Source organism: Ursus arctos, unplaced genomic scaffold (genome assembly GCF_023065955.2).
Source record: "Ursus arctos isolate Adak ecotype North America unplaced genomic scaffold, UrsArc2.0 scaffold_9, whole genome shotgun sequence".
Lineage (NCBI taxonomy): Eukaryota > Metazoa > Chordata > Mammalia > Carnivora > Ursidae > Ursus > Ursus arctos.
The window spans coordinates 62,730,139-62,747,797 of NW_026623111.1; the positions used below are offsets into that span (position 1 = coordinate 62,730,139).

Here is a 17,659-nt window from a genome sequence, read left to right on the forward strand (position 1 = left end):
TTGCTCATAAAAATTGCTCAAAACTACATGCTCAAAGAATAAATAAATGAAATTCTGTGGTAAGAAATGGATTGTTGTCTACAATCAGATACAACTCCAACACAGTGACTTAATAGAATAGAAGTTTCTTTCTTTCCCATGTATGAGTCTCAGTTGTCAGTCCAGAGTTTGAATGGCAGCTCCACAGTCATCTAGGCCAAAATGGCCCTCATCCTCTTGGACCAAAACAGATCTCCAGCCAAAACAACCACATTTCAAACAGAATTCATGGCGGGAGTTCAGACAGTACAAAGGACAGCCCTGCCCCACTGTCTTTTAAGGAAGTTTCCCAAAAGCTACCACACAAAGGTTCACTTATATTCCATGGTGAGAGCTTAGCCACATGGCCATATATATCTACATGGAAAGCTGGGAAATATAATCTTTATTCAGGTGGTCATACACCTAACTGAAATCAGAAGTTCTGGAAAGGGAGAAAAGAGGTTTGGATAGACAACTAGCAGTTTCTGACACAACGTTATCTCCTTCAAAAAGAACACTACTCTTGGGGCACCTGGCTGGCTCAGTAGGAGGAACATACAACTCTTGACCTTGGGATCGTGAGTTTAAGCCCCACGTGGGGTTGTAGAGATTACTTAAATAAATAAAATTAAGAAAAAAAGAACACTACACAATACTCACTTGGTCTCGGGTTTCTCATTCATAAAATGGAGGACTGAACCTGAAAATCATTGGGGCCATAATTATTATGAATTTATAAATATCAACATACCTTCTCTCTAGTGGTGCCTCTTCTCACAAATGTGTGTCAAAATTGAAGCAAAGTACAGGAAACTTAATAAATTACATTCAGAGAGACTATTGCTGTTAGAGGACTGAAGATATAAAATTATTAATGGTTTCATTAAGATGTGTGAAATAAATTTTTGAATCAGTTTTGAATGATACCACACTTAAACTACTTTAGGGCTCTATTTTAACTAATGGCATATACGTACTTCAAGAATGTACATCATGAATTACAGTTTTTATAGTCTTTGTGGAATCATTATTGAATACAAATGGTTACTTGAACATGATTTAAATAACTAAACCACTCACTTCCTAAATAATTAATCATGAGACTTCAAAGATTTAATTTTCAATACATGAAATATAACATTTTCTTCTTTGGAGGAGGAAGTGGGTTTTTTTAGGTTTTATTAATTTGAGTGAGAGAGAGTGAGTGAGAGAGAGAGAGAGAGAGAGAGAAGGAGCAGGGGGAGGGGCAGAGGAAGAGGGAGAAGCAGACTCCCCACTGAACAGGGAGCCCAATGCAGAACTTGATCCCAGGACCCTGAGATCATGACCTGAGCCGAAGGCAGATGCTTAACCAACTGAGCCACCCAGGCGCCCCAATATTTAGATTCTTATATTTATTTAATTTTTCTTTTAATTTTATCTACTTGAAGATAAATCTTATAGTTGACCTACTGGAAAAGAATGCTGGTTTCACCATCAATAAACAAAATTCTACGCCTTCCTTTACAATTAACTGGCTACTTGGCCTGGCACGTTCACTTAACTTCTCAGAGTTTTCACATTCACAAATGGAAGATGTGAGTGTTGTTGCTGGTTCCTGATCTCTAGGATCCTTCTACAACCCCAGTTCTCAGAGATTGACTCAGTTGGTCCCAGGTGTACATCTTTTCACAAGCAGCCAGTATAATTTTACTACAGATTATCTGTACTATGAACCACAATTGGAGAAAAGCTTCTCCCTAAAAAGACAACAATCTCAAGAGATCTGGCACTCTGTTTTCAAACATAAGTGCTCTCAAACATTTGACCACAAACAAAATATAACACATATATCTTTATTTTTATGGACTAGATATGAATCAGTATGTACATCTACATAATATCTTAACTTACCTTCTTCTAAGAGCCATGATCCTTTTATATTTCATGTACCCATACATCATATCTTACAGACCTATGGAAGAATCAAAAGTAAGCTGTCAAGTTTTTAAAATTACAAATACACAATGATAAGAATTATGTTTTGGGGCACCTGGGTGGCACAGTCGTTAAGCGTCTGCCTCCGGCTCAGGGCGTGGTCCCGGCATTGTGGGATAGAGCCCCGCATCAGGTTCCTCCGCTATGAACCTGCTTCTTCCTCTCCCACTTCCCCTGCTTGTGTTCCCTCTCTCGCTGGCTGTCTCTCTCTCTGTCAAATAAATAAATAAAATCTTTTTTAAAAAAAGAATTGCATTTTTATACTTAATTTTTTATTAATAATTTTATTTGAAATCCTTCCTAAAATGAACACCATAACTTATAACACCATAATGTGCTCTAAAATACTCTAAGAACAATGCAACCCAGCTCTTCTTGTCCTTTCTTTCAAGTAATCTCTTTTAAATATGTAACACTGGGACGCCCGGGTGGCTCAGTTGGTTGGGCATCTGCCTTGGGCTTATGTCATGATCTCCAGATCCTGGGATCAAGCCCCACCAGGCTCCCTTCTCAATGAGGAGCCTGCTTCTCTCTCTTCCCTGCTCCCCTTCCCACTCACGTGCACCTTCTCTCTCTCAAATAAGTAAGTAAAATCTTTAAAATAAAAGAAATATTTTACATTTAAAATTCAAAAAGGTCAAGATAAACGAAAGGTGGAAATTGTGATAAACAAGATGTCTTTCCTTTGTGCAACACAGATGTAGACTCATTAACTCTGAAAAGTGGTTCCCATGAAACATAGTTGTTTGTGAATGGTAACAGTGGAAAAAAGAAAATTGTGCAGATCTTAGAACGAGTAATATGAGTTCATTGGTTAAGAAATTCCAAATGCAATAAGAGTTTGGTTGCATTGAAAACAGGACCACTGGCTTTTACTTCCCTGCAGCTGTATAACATCTGGCACAAATAAAGCTAGTTTCTATTTTTGAGTGAAGAATGCTTGTCTGAGTGATTCACACCCACCAAAATGTTTCCAGTGTATTATCTTTAGAAGGATTGAGTGGAAGCACTTTGCACTCACTCCCTACATTATCTGGACAAATGAAAAAATAGGCATTTTTCTTTTGCTTTTAGGAAGCATTAACCATGGGAGAGTTTCCTTGAGTCTTAGAATAATATGGGTGGTCTAAAACCTTCATGATCTACTAATTGGAGAGACAGAGTGTATAGAACAGTTAAAAATAGGAAAAATCTTTCTTAATGACACCAGCTTTTCTCCCCTCCCTTCTTCCATTCACTATGTGTGAGAGCCCATCACCTGGAAAAATGCGTGGTTAATAGACACTTAATAAGTATTCATGGAATAAATGATTGAATGAATGATTCCCTCCAAACACACAAAAATAATACTACACTAATTAAAAGTTGAGAAGCCGATTATGTCACTGATATTTGGTATAACAATGATAGCCAGAACGGGAATAGCCACCTCATTCTATATTGATACAAATAATTCAAAAAGTAATTACAAGAATTTATCAGTGAAAACAACTAGTGTAGCCATAATTTTAGGTTTTTAAAAGTTATGCAGAAATCTTAATTTTGGTATGTGCTTTCAAGTCTTGTACAAACCCAGAAATATATAATTTAAACCATCTGAAATTAAGACTGTTGAATTAGAACATGTTTTTGAGGGGCACCTGGGCAGCACAGTCAGTTGAACATCTGATTCTTGGTTTCAGCTCAGATCGTGGTCTCTGAGTCCTGGTCTCCAGGTTGTAGGATCGAGGCCCACATGGGGCTCCATGCTCAGTGCAGAGTCTGCTTGAAATTCTCTCTCCCTTTGCACCCCCCACTCATGCTCTCTCTCTCTCTCTAAAATAAATAAATCTTTTAAAAAATGTTTTTGATTTATGAGTAAGTTGACTCAAACATGTTTAATGACTTACTTAAAGTCACATAGTTCATTATTAGTAGAGTCTAGCAATGGAGCTTAAATGTAAATATTATGAGACACCATAGAGGATCTAAAGATGAGCAAGAGTTCAACCCTTGCCCTTTTTTAATCTTTTAATACTTTTAGGGAAATAGGCATGTAAAAAATATAACTGCAGTATAAAGCAGAAACTGATACATTACAAAAAAGAGAAATGCCTTGGGAATTCAGCAGCAGAAGAGATGATTTTTGATCTGGAGTAGAAGCTAGTGGAGAGGGAATGGTGAGAGGATATCATTGGGGATAGTTAGGTGATAATAGAGGAGGTAATCTTTTAATTGGACTTGATGAATGATTAGGAGTTGCACTCATAGAGGTGGAGAGGCAGGCAATACCAGCAATGACCCCTGTTAGGAAAGATAATGTTGATGGGAATAAAACAAAGGAAAACCTAAGTAGTTCAATTTGGCTAATGTAATGGCTTGGAGAAGGAGTGCCATGGAAACTAAGCATGGAAAGGTCGTGGAAATTCTTGAAGGCAGGACTGTTGAGGATCATGGACTAAACTTGGTAGGAAATGGGGATACACCAAAGCTCTTGTGCAGGAAAATAGCAAGATGAAAGTTATGTGGTTTTGTGGGGTTTTTTAAAGGTTTTATTTATTTGAGAGAGAAAATGAGAGAGTGCACACACAAGTTGGGCTGGGGGGAGAGGGGCAGAAGGAGAGGGAGAGAGAGAGTCCCAAGCAGATTCTGGTCTGAGCATGGAGCCCCATGTGGGGCTCTATCTCACACCCCTGATTTTATGACCAGAGCTGAAATCAAGAATCAGATGCTCAACTGACTGAGCCACCCAGGCGCCCCAAAAGTTATGTTTTAAGAGGATGAGAGGGACTAAATTAGGACACATGGGAGAGGACAAACTAGAGAAGGTGCTAGCATAACAATAATACAGATAAAGACCAAGAGGACTAGAACTAGATAGAGGTCCTGTTGTAGTTAGCAAGTTTCTGCGTTGACGTTTTAAATATTGCAACTACCTGATCATTCAGGCAAAGACAGAACTTGCATATTTATGTGGAAAAAATAGTTGAGAGGTCTTACTTCACCCCAACCGTCAGGAAAGAGAGAGAGAGAATATGAACTAGTGCTGGATGAGTGTATAGAGGAAAAGGTGAGCTGAATGAACATCAGTAAGTCTGTTGCCTCTTCAATCTTCCTTCCATCCTCCTCTTCTTCCTTACCTGATGTTTACTGAGTAACTACTGGGCACTGTGAGGTATAAAAATGAATCAGAAAGGTGGGTTTCTTTCCCTTAAAATGTTTACAGATTAACTGAAGGGTGGGTGGAAAAATATAATATGCACAGAAATGGCAAACTAGCAAGTGAGCTGAAAGGACAGAAAAAGTTCTAAAGAATTGAGAGGAGGTACAATTTACTTTGGACCTAACGCATTGAAAAATGAGCTAACAGAAGAGATAACATCTGAACTGGATCTTGAGGGGTGGGTATGGTGAGGACATGAGGATTGGAATAGAAGTCTAGGGTATTCTGGTAGGAGGGAACCTCACATACACAGGTGAGGAAGCACCAAGCATGGGCCTGCATTAGAGAGGAGTTGTGAGTGGGGGCCAGGAAACTTTAGAATATATGATGCCTATCCTCATCCGCAAAGATTCTAATTTTATTGGTCCAGGTGGAAGGCCTGGGCAACTGTACTTTTCAGAAGCTCCCAGATGATTCTATGTGCAACCAGGGTTGAGATCAAGGTGTAAGAAGAAGAGTAATAGCAGAGAAATTCTGAGAGAAAATTGAACTCCAAGTGTGGAATCCAAGTCTAATAAGTTTTTTGCCACTCTATGTAGTTCAGTGAGAATCGGTACCGTTTGTGTCATGACTTAGGATTTCTGAGTACAAAAATGATTAAGCCCTTTTGAAAGGAAGTGAAGTTATTGTTCTGTTGGCTAAACTTCACTGGTGTGCAAAAGAAAATCAGTATGAAAAATATGAATTTCCGTAGGACAGTCTCCTTTTTGTCACTTTGTTTAATGTCTAATAAAATCCGCTTGAATATAGTTGCTTGATAAATGGCTGATAATACACAAGCAAACGAGCAAACAAACAACACATTAAAAGATGTTAAAGATGTGCAGTTTCTATTTAATGTAGGAAATTGGTGAAACAAAAGACACTATTACAGAATAAACCTTTCTGGCTCCATCCTGAGTATCACAGTATCTGGAAGGCATGTACAATGCAGACTGCACATTGACTTAGAAGAATGTATTTATTTTCTCTTTATACATCAATACTCCTCACTGTACAACAGGACGCCCCTAATCCAGACTTGTCCTTTTGAAAATCACAATTGTTGAAACAGAAAAATGTGCTACTTTGGAATGCAATCTGTTATCATAAGAGCTCTTCATCAGTGTCCACCCCACAGTGGCTTGATTAGGAGTGATTTCTGTCAATTCAGTAAAGCATTTTCCCTTCCTCTCTCCTCACACTGGCCAAACAGAGCCCTAGACTCCACCCCAAGTGATTCAAACTGAATTGGTCTGTGGTGAGGCCCAGGAATCTGTATTTTTATATGTTTCCCTAGGTGATCCTAAAGATTGGATTTGATATCCATTGTTTTGTTATTAGTAAATTAGTAATACGTTTTTTTTTTTAAGATTTTATTTATTTATTTGACAGAGATAGAGACAGCCAGCGAGAGAGGGAACACAAGCAGGGGGAGTGGGAGAGGAAGAAGCAGGCTCATAGCGGAAGAGCCTGATGTGGGGCTTGATCCCATAATGCCGGGATCACGCCCTGAGCCAAAGGCAGACACTTAACCGCTGTGCCACCCAGGCGCCCCAGTAAATTAGTAATACTTTAATAGCTGTTGGCTTCACCTTACAGATTACATATGTCCATAAAGTACTCAAACTTCAGTCCTTTTTAAAACACGTTTTAATTCAACAGTTTTAATTGTAAGTAGTCTAAATTATACATTCCTGAGACTATACAGATTAGAAAGTACAGGCCGTATACCAAAGACTTCTGGATAACATCCATAGTAATAATACTGACCACACCAGCTGCTCCCAGGGGTAAATTGCCACTTTTCCCCCTCATTTATGTGGATCATTACAGAGTTGGGTGGTAGTATCCATTCTTGCTATCATGGTCTCATCAAGAATCGCTTTGTCAGGTAGGTTTGTCTGGAAACTCAAATGAAGCAATATATGCTACAGAAACTCATAAAGCAAAAACTGAAGCATGGGGCAGGAAACTTTTCTGGTCACTTTACCATTGTATCTCCAGTGCTAGCATATGGTAGATGCTCAGTAAACATCTGTGGAATGAATAAATTGAATATTAAATATTTGCTAAAGAAATGAATAGTAAGGCCAAAAATAATCTTGGAAACTTTTGAGGTTAACTTTAAAATATTTTAGGATCTTAGGCACTAGAAACATATGTAGAGCTAATGCTATTTTTAGCTGAAAATTACCAGAGTAATTGACTGTGATGCTTTTCCCTCCTTGGTAGGTAAATTAAACTTGGGGCTTCTTTGCTGAACTTCAGAGTGGTGACCTTGGGTGTCAGGGTAATGGTGATATATGTTAGATCCATGGGTGAATGAGAAAAGTATTTTTTTTTTAAGATTTTATTTATTTATTTGTCAGAGAGGGAGAGAGAGAGAGAGCACGTGCACAAGCAGGGGGAACGGCAGGTAGAGGGAGAAGCAGGCTCTCCGCTGAGCAAGGGGCCCGATGTGGGACTCCATCCCGGGACGCTGGGATCATGACCTCAGCCAAAGGCAGATGCTTAACCGACTGAGCCACCCAGGCATCCCAAGAAAAATATTTTTATTATTTTTTTAAATAAATATATAGTCATCATTTTATATTATGCAGATACAAAAAAGAGACAAATTCTACTTTCTTTTCCTATTAGCAAAAAAATTGGTGAACAAGGTTTAAAATTAAAAATAACTTCTACCAATAAAGCCATAATTTTTGTTTGTTTAATTTAGAGGAAGATTCTAGTGATTCCAGTGGTATTTTATCATATCTCCTCTCTCTTTTGTTCCTCCCAAGCAAGCCCCACCCAAGTATTTGCTACTATTCGTAGGAAAGGTGTTAATTGCCTCCTTAATGCTGCCTCCCCGTTGACTGACTACATTAAAATCAGAGGGAACCTGTCACAGGATTGAAATTGCTCCTCTCAAAATGGAGGCCCATGGGGTGTTATACACAAACAATGCATCATGGAACACTACGTCAAAAACTAATGAAGTACTGTATGGTGACTAAATAACTTAATTAAAAAAAAAAAAAAAGGAGGCCCACAACATTTCTACATCCTTTCAGCGGATGATTCCAATTTAATCTCTTGAACCTCCACCCTCCTAATGAAGGTTCTCAATTTTACAATCTGCCTTTTTACAGAGTTCAGGTATATTATTTCCTACTGGACATTTAAGGAAAAACAAACAAACAAACCACCCATACTGAATAGAATATGTTTAAGCAAAGATACTGTTTCTTCAAAGTCTCTAATGGTGTTCCCTCAAACCCCACGCAAATTTGAATTAATGGAGCACAGGACACTGAATTACTTACACCACTCTTTTGGCTCCTAGATTTTCCTCGGAGGCCTCTTGTAAACGTTCCTTTTTAACTGTGGCACAGACACACTTATTAAGTAAAGCTGAGGTCTTGCCAACTTTCTGGTTTCTCTGCCCAAATTACTGAATGTTTGGTTGATTATAGCCCTAAAACACCCACATACTAAGAAGCTTTTAAACATTTTCTCCCCTGGGCAATCACCTGGTATACCTGAACTGAAAGTCTACCACATATAAATTAAGTATTTACTCAACAAACTGCTGCTAAAATCAATGGCCTTGAGGAATACCTTAAAAATTACATAACAGAGCTTGACTTTTATGAATTAAAACTCCTAAAACTTAAATGCTGTGCCCTCCTCTTGACCTGAAAAACTGATTTTAATTTTATATGCAGTATTACAGAACAACCCCTAGAGATAAGCACATTGTTGTTAAGAGTCCAATGTATGAACTACTGGATGAAGTGTAGCACAAGAAAGGTGAGCTGGAGGAAAGGAAAAATTAAATATAAAACTTGCATTATTGTTTGTATATCAGTGCTTAGTGCTAAGAAAGTAAAATGATAACCCTTCACCATCCAAGTTGAATATATGCAGTGAAAAAAAAAGTAAATATCCCAATAAAACATACATGACAAAGAAAAAAAGTGCTGCTGTAAGCTTCTAGCTAGAAGGGCAGCATAATAAAACATTACACCAAAGGTATAATAGGACCAACATGGAAGTGAGAAAGGAGAAGTTTGAGAAAGAGAGCTTTCACCTCAATTCATGCTCACTTTTTGCAAAATTTATTGTCACAAGTCAGGGGAAGGAGTATCAGAAAGAGTGGAAGGTTAAGTTCCTGGCTGATTGAAATGCATGAATAAGAACAAAAGAATTGTTTCCTCCATGATTTCAAAGACCTGATAGCTAATGACAAAGAAATAGACACCAGAAAACCCACAGATCAGACATGGAGTCATTGCAGGTGCAAATCCACAGTTAAGGGATTATTTCTAATTCAAAGGGAGCATGATTTCTTCTGGTCTCAACAGTTGAACCGGTAGTCAACTCCCATGGCCCCTTCTTAACCATTCACCACCCCAGCAGATGCTTACAATTTCTGAGGCACTGAAATCCCAAAGCAGAGTGAGGGATGTTGACATTTATTGGAACATGGAACATGATAGCATGAACAGTGATGAAGGCCATTGGCAAGAGTGGAAAATCTTATGTCGACAGCTTCTCAATTATTATTGCTGGCTGGGATATCTGAGCATAAAACACAATCAAACAAATGGCAGCCCCAACTTGGTACCCCCAGAAAACTACCTCACAAGCACATGAGGCCGCTCCAGAGGACGGGTTCTTAATCTTTTGAGAAATACAACTTATTTTAAAATTTCATGGATTTGCTCCAAAAAAATGCACATATGGCCATACACACAGAGTAGTATAATAATAGTTTAGGATATTGAAAGACCTGCATAAGTCCCTTAATGAATTCCACTTGAAAACTGAAGACCTAAGGATTCTCCAGAATACCTGGGAGCAGTTGAAGAGACTGGACGAACAATAGAACAAGTAGGAAAGGGTCAGGAATAGCTACCAGGACTCAGGCCAGAGCTTAGAGCTGTTTAAGGGGGGCAGTAGGTAAAATGAGCTGGACCTAAATAGATCCTATCAGCTTTGTGATTAGGCCAAATTGCTTAATTTCTCTGAGCACTTTTCTACCTCTGTTTTCTCATCTGTAAAATCTGTAATCTCACAAAGATAAACTCTAAATGGATGGAAGACTTCAGTGTGAGACAGGAGTCCATCAAAATCCTAGGGGAGAACCTCTTTGACATTGGCCACAGTGACTTCTTTCAAGACACATCCCCAAAGGCAAGGGAAAGAAAAGCAAAAATGAACTTTTGGGACTTCATCAAGATAAAAAGCTTCTGCACAGCAAAGGAAACGGTCAACAAAACAAAGATCCAACCCACGGAACCCACAGAATGGGAGAAGATATTTGCAAATGATACTACAGATAAAGGGCTGGTATCGAAGATCTATAAAGAACTTCTCAAACTCAACACCCAAAAAACAAATAATCAAGTCAAAAAATGGGCAGAAGACATGAACATACGCTTCCCCAAAGAAGACACAAATGGCTAACAGACACATGAAAAAATGTTCAACATCATTAGTCATCAGGGAAATCCAAATCAAAACCACATTGAGATACCACCTTACACCAGTTAGAATGGCAAAAATTAATAAGGCAGGAAACAATAAATGTTGGAGAGGATGTGAAGAAAGGGAACCTTCTTACACTGTTGGTGGGAATGCAAGCTGGTGCAGCCACTTTGGAAAACAGTATGGAAGTTCCTCAAAAAGTTAATAATAGAGCTACTCTATGACCCAGCAATTGCACTACTAGGTATTTATCCCAAAGATACGGATGTAGTGAAAAGAAGGGGCACATGCACCCCAATGTTCATAGCAGCATTGTCCACCATTGCCAAACTGTGTAAGGAAGTGAGATGCCCTTCAACAGACGAAAGGATAAAGAAGATGTGGTCCATATATACAATGGAATATTATTCAGCCATCAGAAAGGATGAATACCTATCATTTGCATCTACATAGATGGAACTGGACAGGATTATGCTAAGTGAAGTCAGTCAAGCAGAGAAAGACAATTATCATACAGTTTCACTTAATATGTGGAACATAAGCAATAGCATGGAGGACGTCAAGAGAAGGAAGGGAAAATGAACGGGGGGAAATTAGAGGGGGAGACAAACCATGAGAGACTATGGACTCCAGGAAACAAACTGAGGGTTTCAGAAGGGAGGGGGTTGGTGGGATGGGTTAGCCTGGTGATGGATATTAAAGAGGGCACGTATCGCAATGAACACTGAGTGTTATGCGCAAACAATGAAGCATGGAACACTAATCCAAAAACTAATGAAGTACTGTATGGTAACTAACACAACAAAAATAAATACATAAATAAGTATTGTTCTCAAATACAACATTCTAGGTAAGGCCTTGGTTTTTCAATTTCTACAATTACACCCTGATTAAAAAAAAATAACAGCTTCTTTTTTGAACCAATGCAAATAACTAAATGGCCATGGAAAGTAAGTGTAAAGTAGGTGTAAAGTTTCATGTAATTTTTTTCTATACTTAGCATCCAATTATGGGAAGGCAAAAATTAGAAAATAAAACTGTTAAGAGGATTTTTGGACATTTGATCAAGATAGGATCAGGGTACTAGAGAAATAATACCGAGTTATATATTTAATTAAATAAGCATTTAAAATAATAAAACATTTTAAATAAATACAAACATTAACATGATTGTAAAGAAACTTATTTTTTATAAGTGAGGAATCTTTGTTCTTTGCTTTCTTTTCTTTCTTTCTTTCTTTCTTTCTTTCTTTCTTTCTTTCTTTCTTTTTCTTAATCAGGAATGAAATAAATTCAATTAAAGCACAGAAAAATATTCTTATAAGACACACATTATTTGCTACTTAGACAGATGACACAGAAGGTAAAAAAATATATATTTTAAATAGTAGACAAAGGAATGAACCAGTAAGTAAAGCAAGCAAGCCCATCCAGATAAGGCAAACGTTGCTAAAATTTTAGTACATTTCATCACTTCTTTTCAAACTCAAGTGCTATAAACCAAGACAAGTAAAATTTACTTCCAAATTTATCCTTTATTTTCTTTTTTCTGTCACAGCAATTCTCAGGGTATCCATGAGTTCAAACTAATTTTTATATTAATGTAAGCTGTTATTTCTGTTAACAGTTTGTTTTTTTAATAATATTTTTTTATTTTTTTATGTTAGTCACCATACAGTACATCCCTAGTTTTTGATGTAAAGTTCAATGATTCATTATTTGCATATAACACCCAGGGCACCATGCTATATGTACCCTCCTTAATACCCATCACCAGCCTATCCTATTCCCCACCCCCCTCCCCTCTGAAGCACTCAGTTTGTTTCCCAGAGTCCATAGTCTCTCATGGTTCATTCCCCCTTCTGTTTACAGCCCCCTTTCTTCTTCCCTTTCTTCTCCTACTGATCTTCCTATTTCTTATGTTCCATAAATGAGTGAAACCATATGATAATTGTCTTTCTCTGCTTGACTTATTTCACTTAGCGTTATCTCCTCCAGTCCCGTCCATGTTGCAGCAAATGTTGAGAAGTCGTTCTTTTTTGATGGCTGAGTAATATTACTCTGTTAACATTTTAATTCATGCTCATTATTGCTCTAGTCAAATGAATCAGTAAGTATTTAAAAATTTCTCAGTTTCGACTTCCAATATGGTAAATATTGATGATTATAACCCACATGAAAGTTTTTTGGAGTCCTCAGTAAATCTCAAGATTGTACAGGGGTTCTGAAAAGAAATAAAAAGGGGGAAAAACACTACTGCATATGTTTATACAATGTATATGTACATATAAAACCAGTACTATAAAGCCTCCACTATAAGACAAAACTGCTTTGTCTTTGGAGCACAAAAGCACAGATAGTGGTTTTAATCTGTCCTTATTACTTCATGCAATTTCAACCATTCATATTAATTTTGACTTTTAATCAAAGTAACTTCTATTTCAGTGACAAAACTAGAGGTAGAAAATTAACAATTGTCTGTCTTCCAAAAGCATTTTAACAGAATAGCAGTTTATCTTGCACCTTTCTCCAGCCACATACCTTTTTAAAGAGACAAAATGTGTTAACATGACCCAGAGGTAGGAACATTTCATGGAAAGTGTATAAACTTAAAATTATGCATTATAATTGGGCATTAAATGGTCAGTATTCTATCTTAGTTAGAAATTAACTAGATATCGGGCGCCTGGGTGGCACAGCGGTTAAGCGTCTGCCTTCGGCTCAGGGCATGATCCCGGCGTTCTGGGATCGAGCCCCACATCAGGCTCCTCTGCTATGAGCCTGCTTCTTCCTCTCCCACTCCCCCTGCTTGTGTTCCCTCTCTCGCTGGCTGTCTATATCTCTGTTGAATAAATAAAAATAAAATCTTAAAAAAAAAAAAAGAAATTATCTAGATATCAAATAAATATTCATTATATGATTCAACTTAATAGCAGGCCTAAGGCCTTATGTTACCTAAAGATCTTAGGACTTTTATTCAAACTGACATATTAAAAATAAAATGTAATTACTATTGAAATAAAGTTATCAAAATAATGATTTGATTTTGTTGAATACAAATTTATATTTTTCATTATCTTAAATATTGTGTAGGAGTAATGTTAGCTTATTTGATCAGTATACTTGAATAAATTTAAGAAAAGCAAACCCAAGTAGAATAAAACATATGTTTGTATTATACTTAACACTGATAAATCACATTACAAGCTATTTTTTTTAAGCCAAAATGATTACACTAGTCTGATTTAGCAAAAATTTGCCTCAATTACATGAACTTTAATGTTCAAAACATTTCTGAGTTTCTATAAGAATAACATTTTTAAATAGATTTATTTCTTTATTTCAGAGAGAGAGAGAGCATGGGTGGAGAGGAGCCAAGGGAGGCGCAGTGAAAATCCCAAGCAGTTTCCGCACTGAGTTCAGAGCCCAACACAGGGCTAGATCTCATGGCCCTGAGATCACAACCTGAGCCAAAACCAAAAGTCAGACACCCAACCTACTATGCCACCCAGGCACCCCATAAGAGTAACTTTTTAAGTATAGCACATATCAAGTATCAAAATTTTTATTTCCTCATTTTCCTGGAATTTTAAACATTAGCCATAGGCCAAAAGTAAACATAAATTTATCAGACTATATATCAAAAAGTTGTTTCCTTTCCTGGTAAGCACAAGATTCTTAATTTGAGCTCAAAACAGACAAATAGACAAAGAAAATAAAATACTAACAAATCAGATTCTCTGTTGTCTTCCATCCAAGAAAGAAAAAATTTCTATAATCTATTACTCCATTTACAGAGATAACAAAATTTTGGCAACAAAACCAAATTACTATTACCAATGGGGAATAATTTATTGATTGTAAGAGTTCCAAAAACAAAACAAAACAAAAAAGTAGTAACATGGAAAACATGCAAAGAAACAGGATAAGCAAAGTGAAAGTTCTGTGACAACAGGGAACTTACCACTTGGAGCCAAGAAATGCCCCGGTTTATGTCTTACATGAGCTCCAACAGTCCTCCAACAACACAGGCTCTCAGCCATCAGGTGAACCATCCGGCATTGTAGTTTACTAAAAGATAATTGTTTACAAAATAATCGCATACAAGGTAGTTTTTCATAAAAGGATATAATTATGACTCTCATACAGATATGAAATGAATGTACCGATTATTTTACTTAATTTACTAATTATAGAGGGAACCAGTAAGATAGTACAAACAATTCAAAGGAGAATCCTAAGAGCAAAGCATATACAGGGAACAAGAAAAATTGAAATTAATTTACAAATAGATGCAAAGTAGAACTCAATTCAGGGCAACAATTAATTGAATTCTACTGGGTAGAATTAATTTGCATCTTTTTGACAAGAATATTTTGCATTATTATCAAGTTCTCCACAACTTCAAGAGTTGTAAAATAGCACAGAAACCGTGAAAGGCAGAAAAAAGTTGGATGGGTGAGTCAATCAGGACACCCACTATTTTTGTTTACCCGTTTCAGTCTTTACAGTTTTGCTGACTCTATTTAATAAAATATAAACTAAAATATATTTTCTCGCTGGCAAGAAATTATACCATGGGGATAAAGCAGGACCAAAGCTTTCCTCTAGTCCCACTTCTAAATGTCTTTATCATCTCTTCCTATAAGAAGAAGAAAGAGCAAGTAACTTTATTCTTTTATATCCAATAATATTTTCCAGTTGTAGATACTACCAATTCTTTTAGAATCTCCCTCTTCTCTCTTATCAATACCACATTAGTGAATACCTGTTCCCACAGGAGCTCCCCAGGAGCCTAGAAATATAATAGATTACCCTGAGTAAAGGTAAAAGGAGCAAATCTTTTTTCACAGATTATAATTTGAAGGGGGGACAGTTCATAGTTTTTAAGCTGATAAGAAGCTTTTAATTAAACCCACCATGGACAGGTACTTTAGCTAGTCTTCATCCACTCCAAACTCCAGTTCATTTTTTATTGGACAAACTTGAAATTATGATAGGATTCTTTTAGATTTATTAATCTGTGATCATGTTTAAGAAGTCTTTCCCTGGAAATTCTGCAAAGTTAGTGACCCATGGGGTTTAACAAAGTCCAGGCAAGCATGGGCCTGGGACAGTTTTGACCCTAGAGAGTTTCACTAATGTCACAACCCAGAGCCTCAAAGCTTCTTATAGGAATTATCACTACTCCTGAGAAAAAGAACCCGAGGGAAAACAAGAAAATGTCTTCATGGCCATAGCATTTTCTTTTTTTTGTTCTGTTTGCTATAATATCGAAGCAAGAAGAAAATTCATTTAATGCCAATCATTTGCATGATGGACTGGACTGAGTAACAATATGGATTTATGTATTTTAGGCTTCTCCAGGTGACAACTCTACTAGAACCCCTATCCAGACAGAACTCTACATTCAAGCTGTCATTTTTGACCACATTTCCAGAAGAAAGACCTAACTACCAACATGTTACATGGTCCCCTAATGGCTTGCTAAATTTGAATGAATTCTGTAACCAGAAGCAACTTAGAAAATAAATGAGTCCTCTAGTTGGAAGGCGAGTTAGACTAATAAAAGTTGATACAGAAATTAGAAAGAAAACCATAATCTTGACTGTCTTTGTGTGGTACAGATCTTAACCTGACTTGAGGTTTTTCTAAAAATTTCCCCCTAAATACTGAAGCTGATTGCAACAGTTCATGGGAGAGAATCTTCTTGCTACTTATTTTGAAGCTCAGGTTCCAGGTTCTACTATTGCCAAATATAGTGGACAGAAATCTATACCATGTGGCAGTGCTGTCTATTAAATTTGTTGAATATTGATAAGAAGTCTGAAATTGAAGAACAAGAGTAAGAAGATATAAATACAAGGTTTTCAATAGCTCTATATGAGAAAATAAAATCTGAAATGTCCCATGAGATGATGTATAAAATGAAGTGTTTGATATGTTTATGTGCCTGGACAATATGAACCCCATGACCATGAAGCTAAGAAAATGAAATCTACGAGAAACCAAAAGATTTTAGTGAAGTGAGGACTTCATTAGGGAAGAACATGTTTTCCTGATGTGCCTCTGCAGTTGGCTTTTGTGCAGAAAAGATATTATTCAAGAGGTTACTTGTGATTTAAAAATTAATATTTGATTCTTCCTTTTTTTCCCATTCTCTTCTTTTCTCTTTCTAAACAATCCAATACTAAGGCAATTAGTTGGGGCTAAGTAAGGTGGAAGTCTGCTCAATGTATAGGACTAGGAAAGCCCAGAGCAAGACATCAGAGTTCCAGTGGGGTGAGAAGGGTGTATTCACAGGGGAGGGGATGGTCTGACATGAGATTGGAGATTCCACTCAAGATGAGTAGAGTGGTATTAAATTAGAATTGGATGTACTGCTGTGATCTCATCATTTTCAATATATACAGCAAATACAGAATATATGTTAATGTTTTATGCATGCATCTACCCTTGCTCTGTTCAATAAGAGGACCTCAAAACATCAACACCCAATATCAATGATAACCCAGATCTTGGTTTTTTACCACCATTTTCTACCAAAAGGAAGCAGGCATCCTTGGGAAAACGACTTATTCCAGGGCTGAGGCAAGGAAAAATACATGAGTCCAGAACATCTTTTTGTGCCAGAAGGCAAAGAAGTTCTTGAAGAATGAAGATGAGGGCCGCCTGGGTGGCTCAGCCATTAAGCATGTGCCTTCGGCTCAGGTCATGATCCCAGGGTCCCGGGATCGAGCCCCACATCGGGCTCCCTGCTTGGCGAGAAGCCTCTTCTCCCTCTCCCATTCCCCTTGCTTGTGTTCCCTCTCTCGCTGTCTCTCTCTGTCGAATAAATAAATAAAAATAAAATCTTTTTTAAAAAATGAAGGTGATTTATCAAAAGGACACCAAATCCACACTGAAAAAGTTCCTACTGGCCAAACCTGGGACAGTTTGTGCAGCAAAATAAATAATGAAAACAACAGGCAGAAAGTAGGAAACCATGAGCCCATACTCATC

The 17,659-nt window shown here is 37.3% G+C and overlaps 1 protein-coding gene across 1 annotated transcript in view; it reads left to right on the forward strand.

Annotated features, from left to right (window-relative positions):
* CFAP299 (cilia and flagella associated protein 299) overlaps positions 1–16,384 on the forward strand; it is a 576,041-nt gene extending 559,657 nt beyond the window's left edge. Inside the window, exon 6 of the mRNA XM_026509886.2 lies at positions 16,015–16,384. Coding sequence (XP_026365671.1) covers positions 16,015–16,110 — 96 coding nt within the window. The 3' untranslated portion in view covers positions 16,111–16,384. The remainder of the gene's footprint in view (positions 1–16,014) is intronic.
* The last annotated feature ends 1,275 nt before the right edge of the window (positions 16,385–17,659 follow it).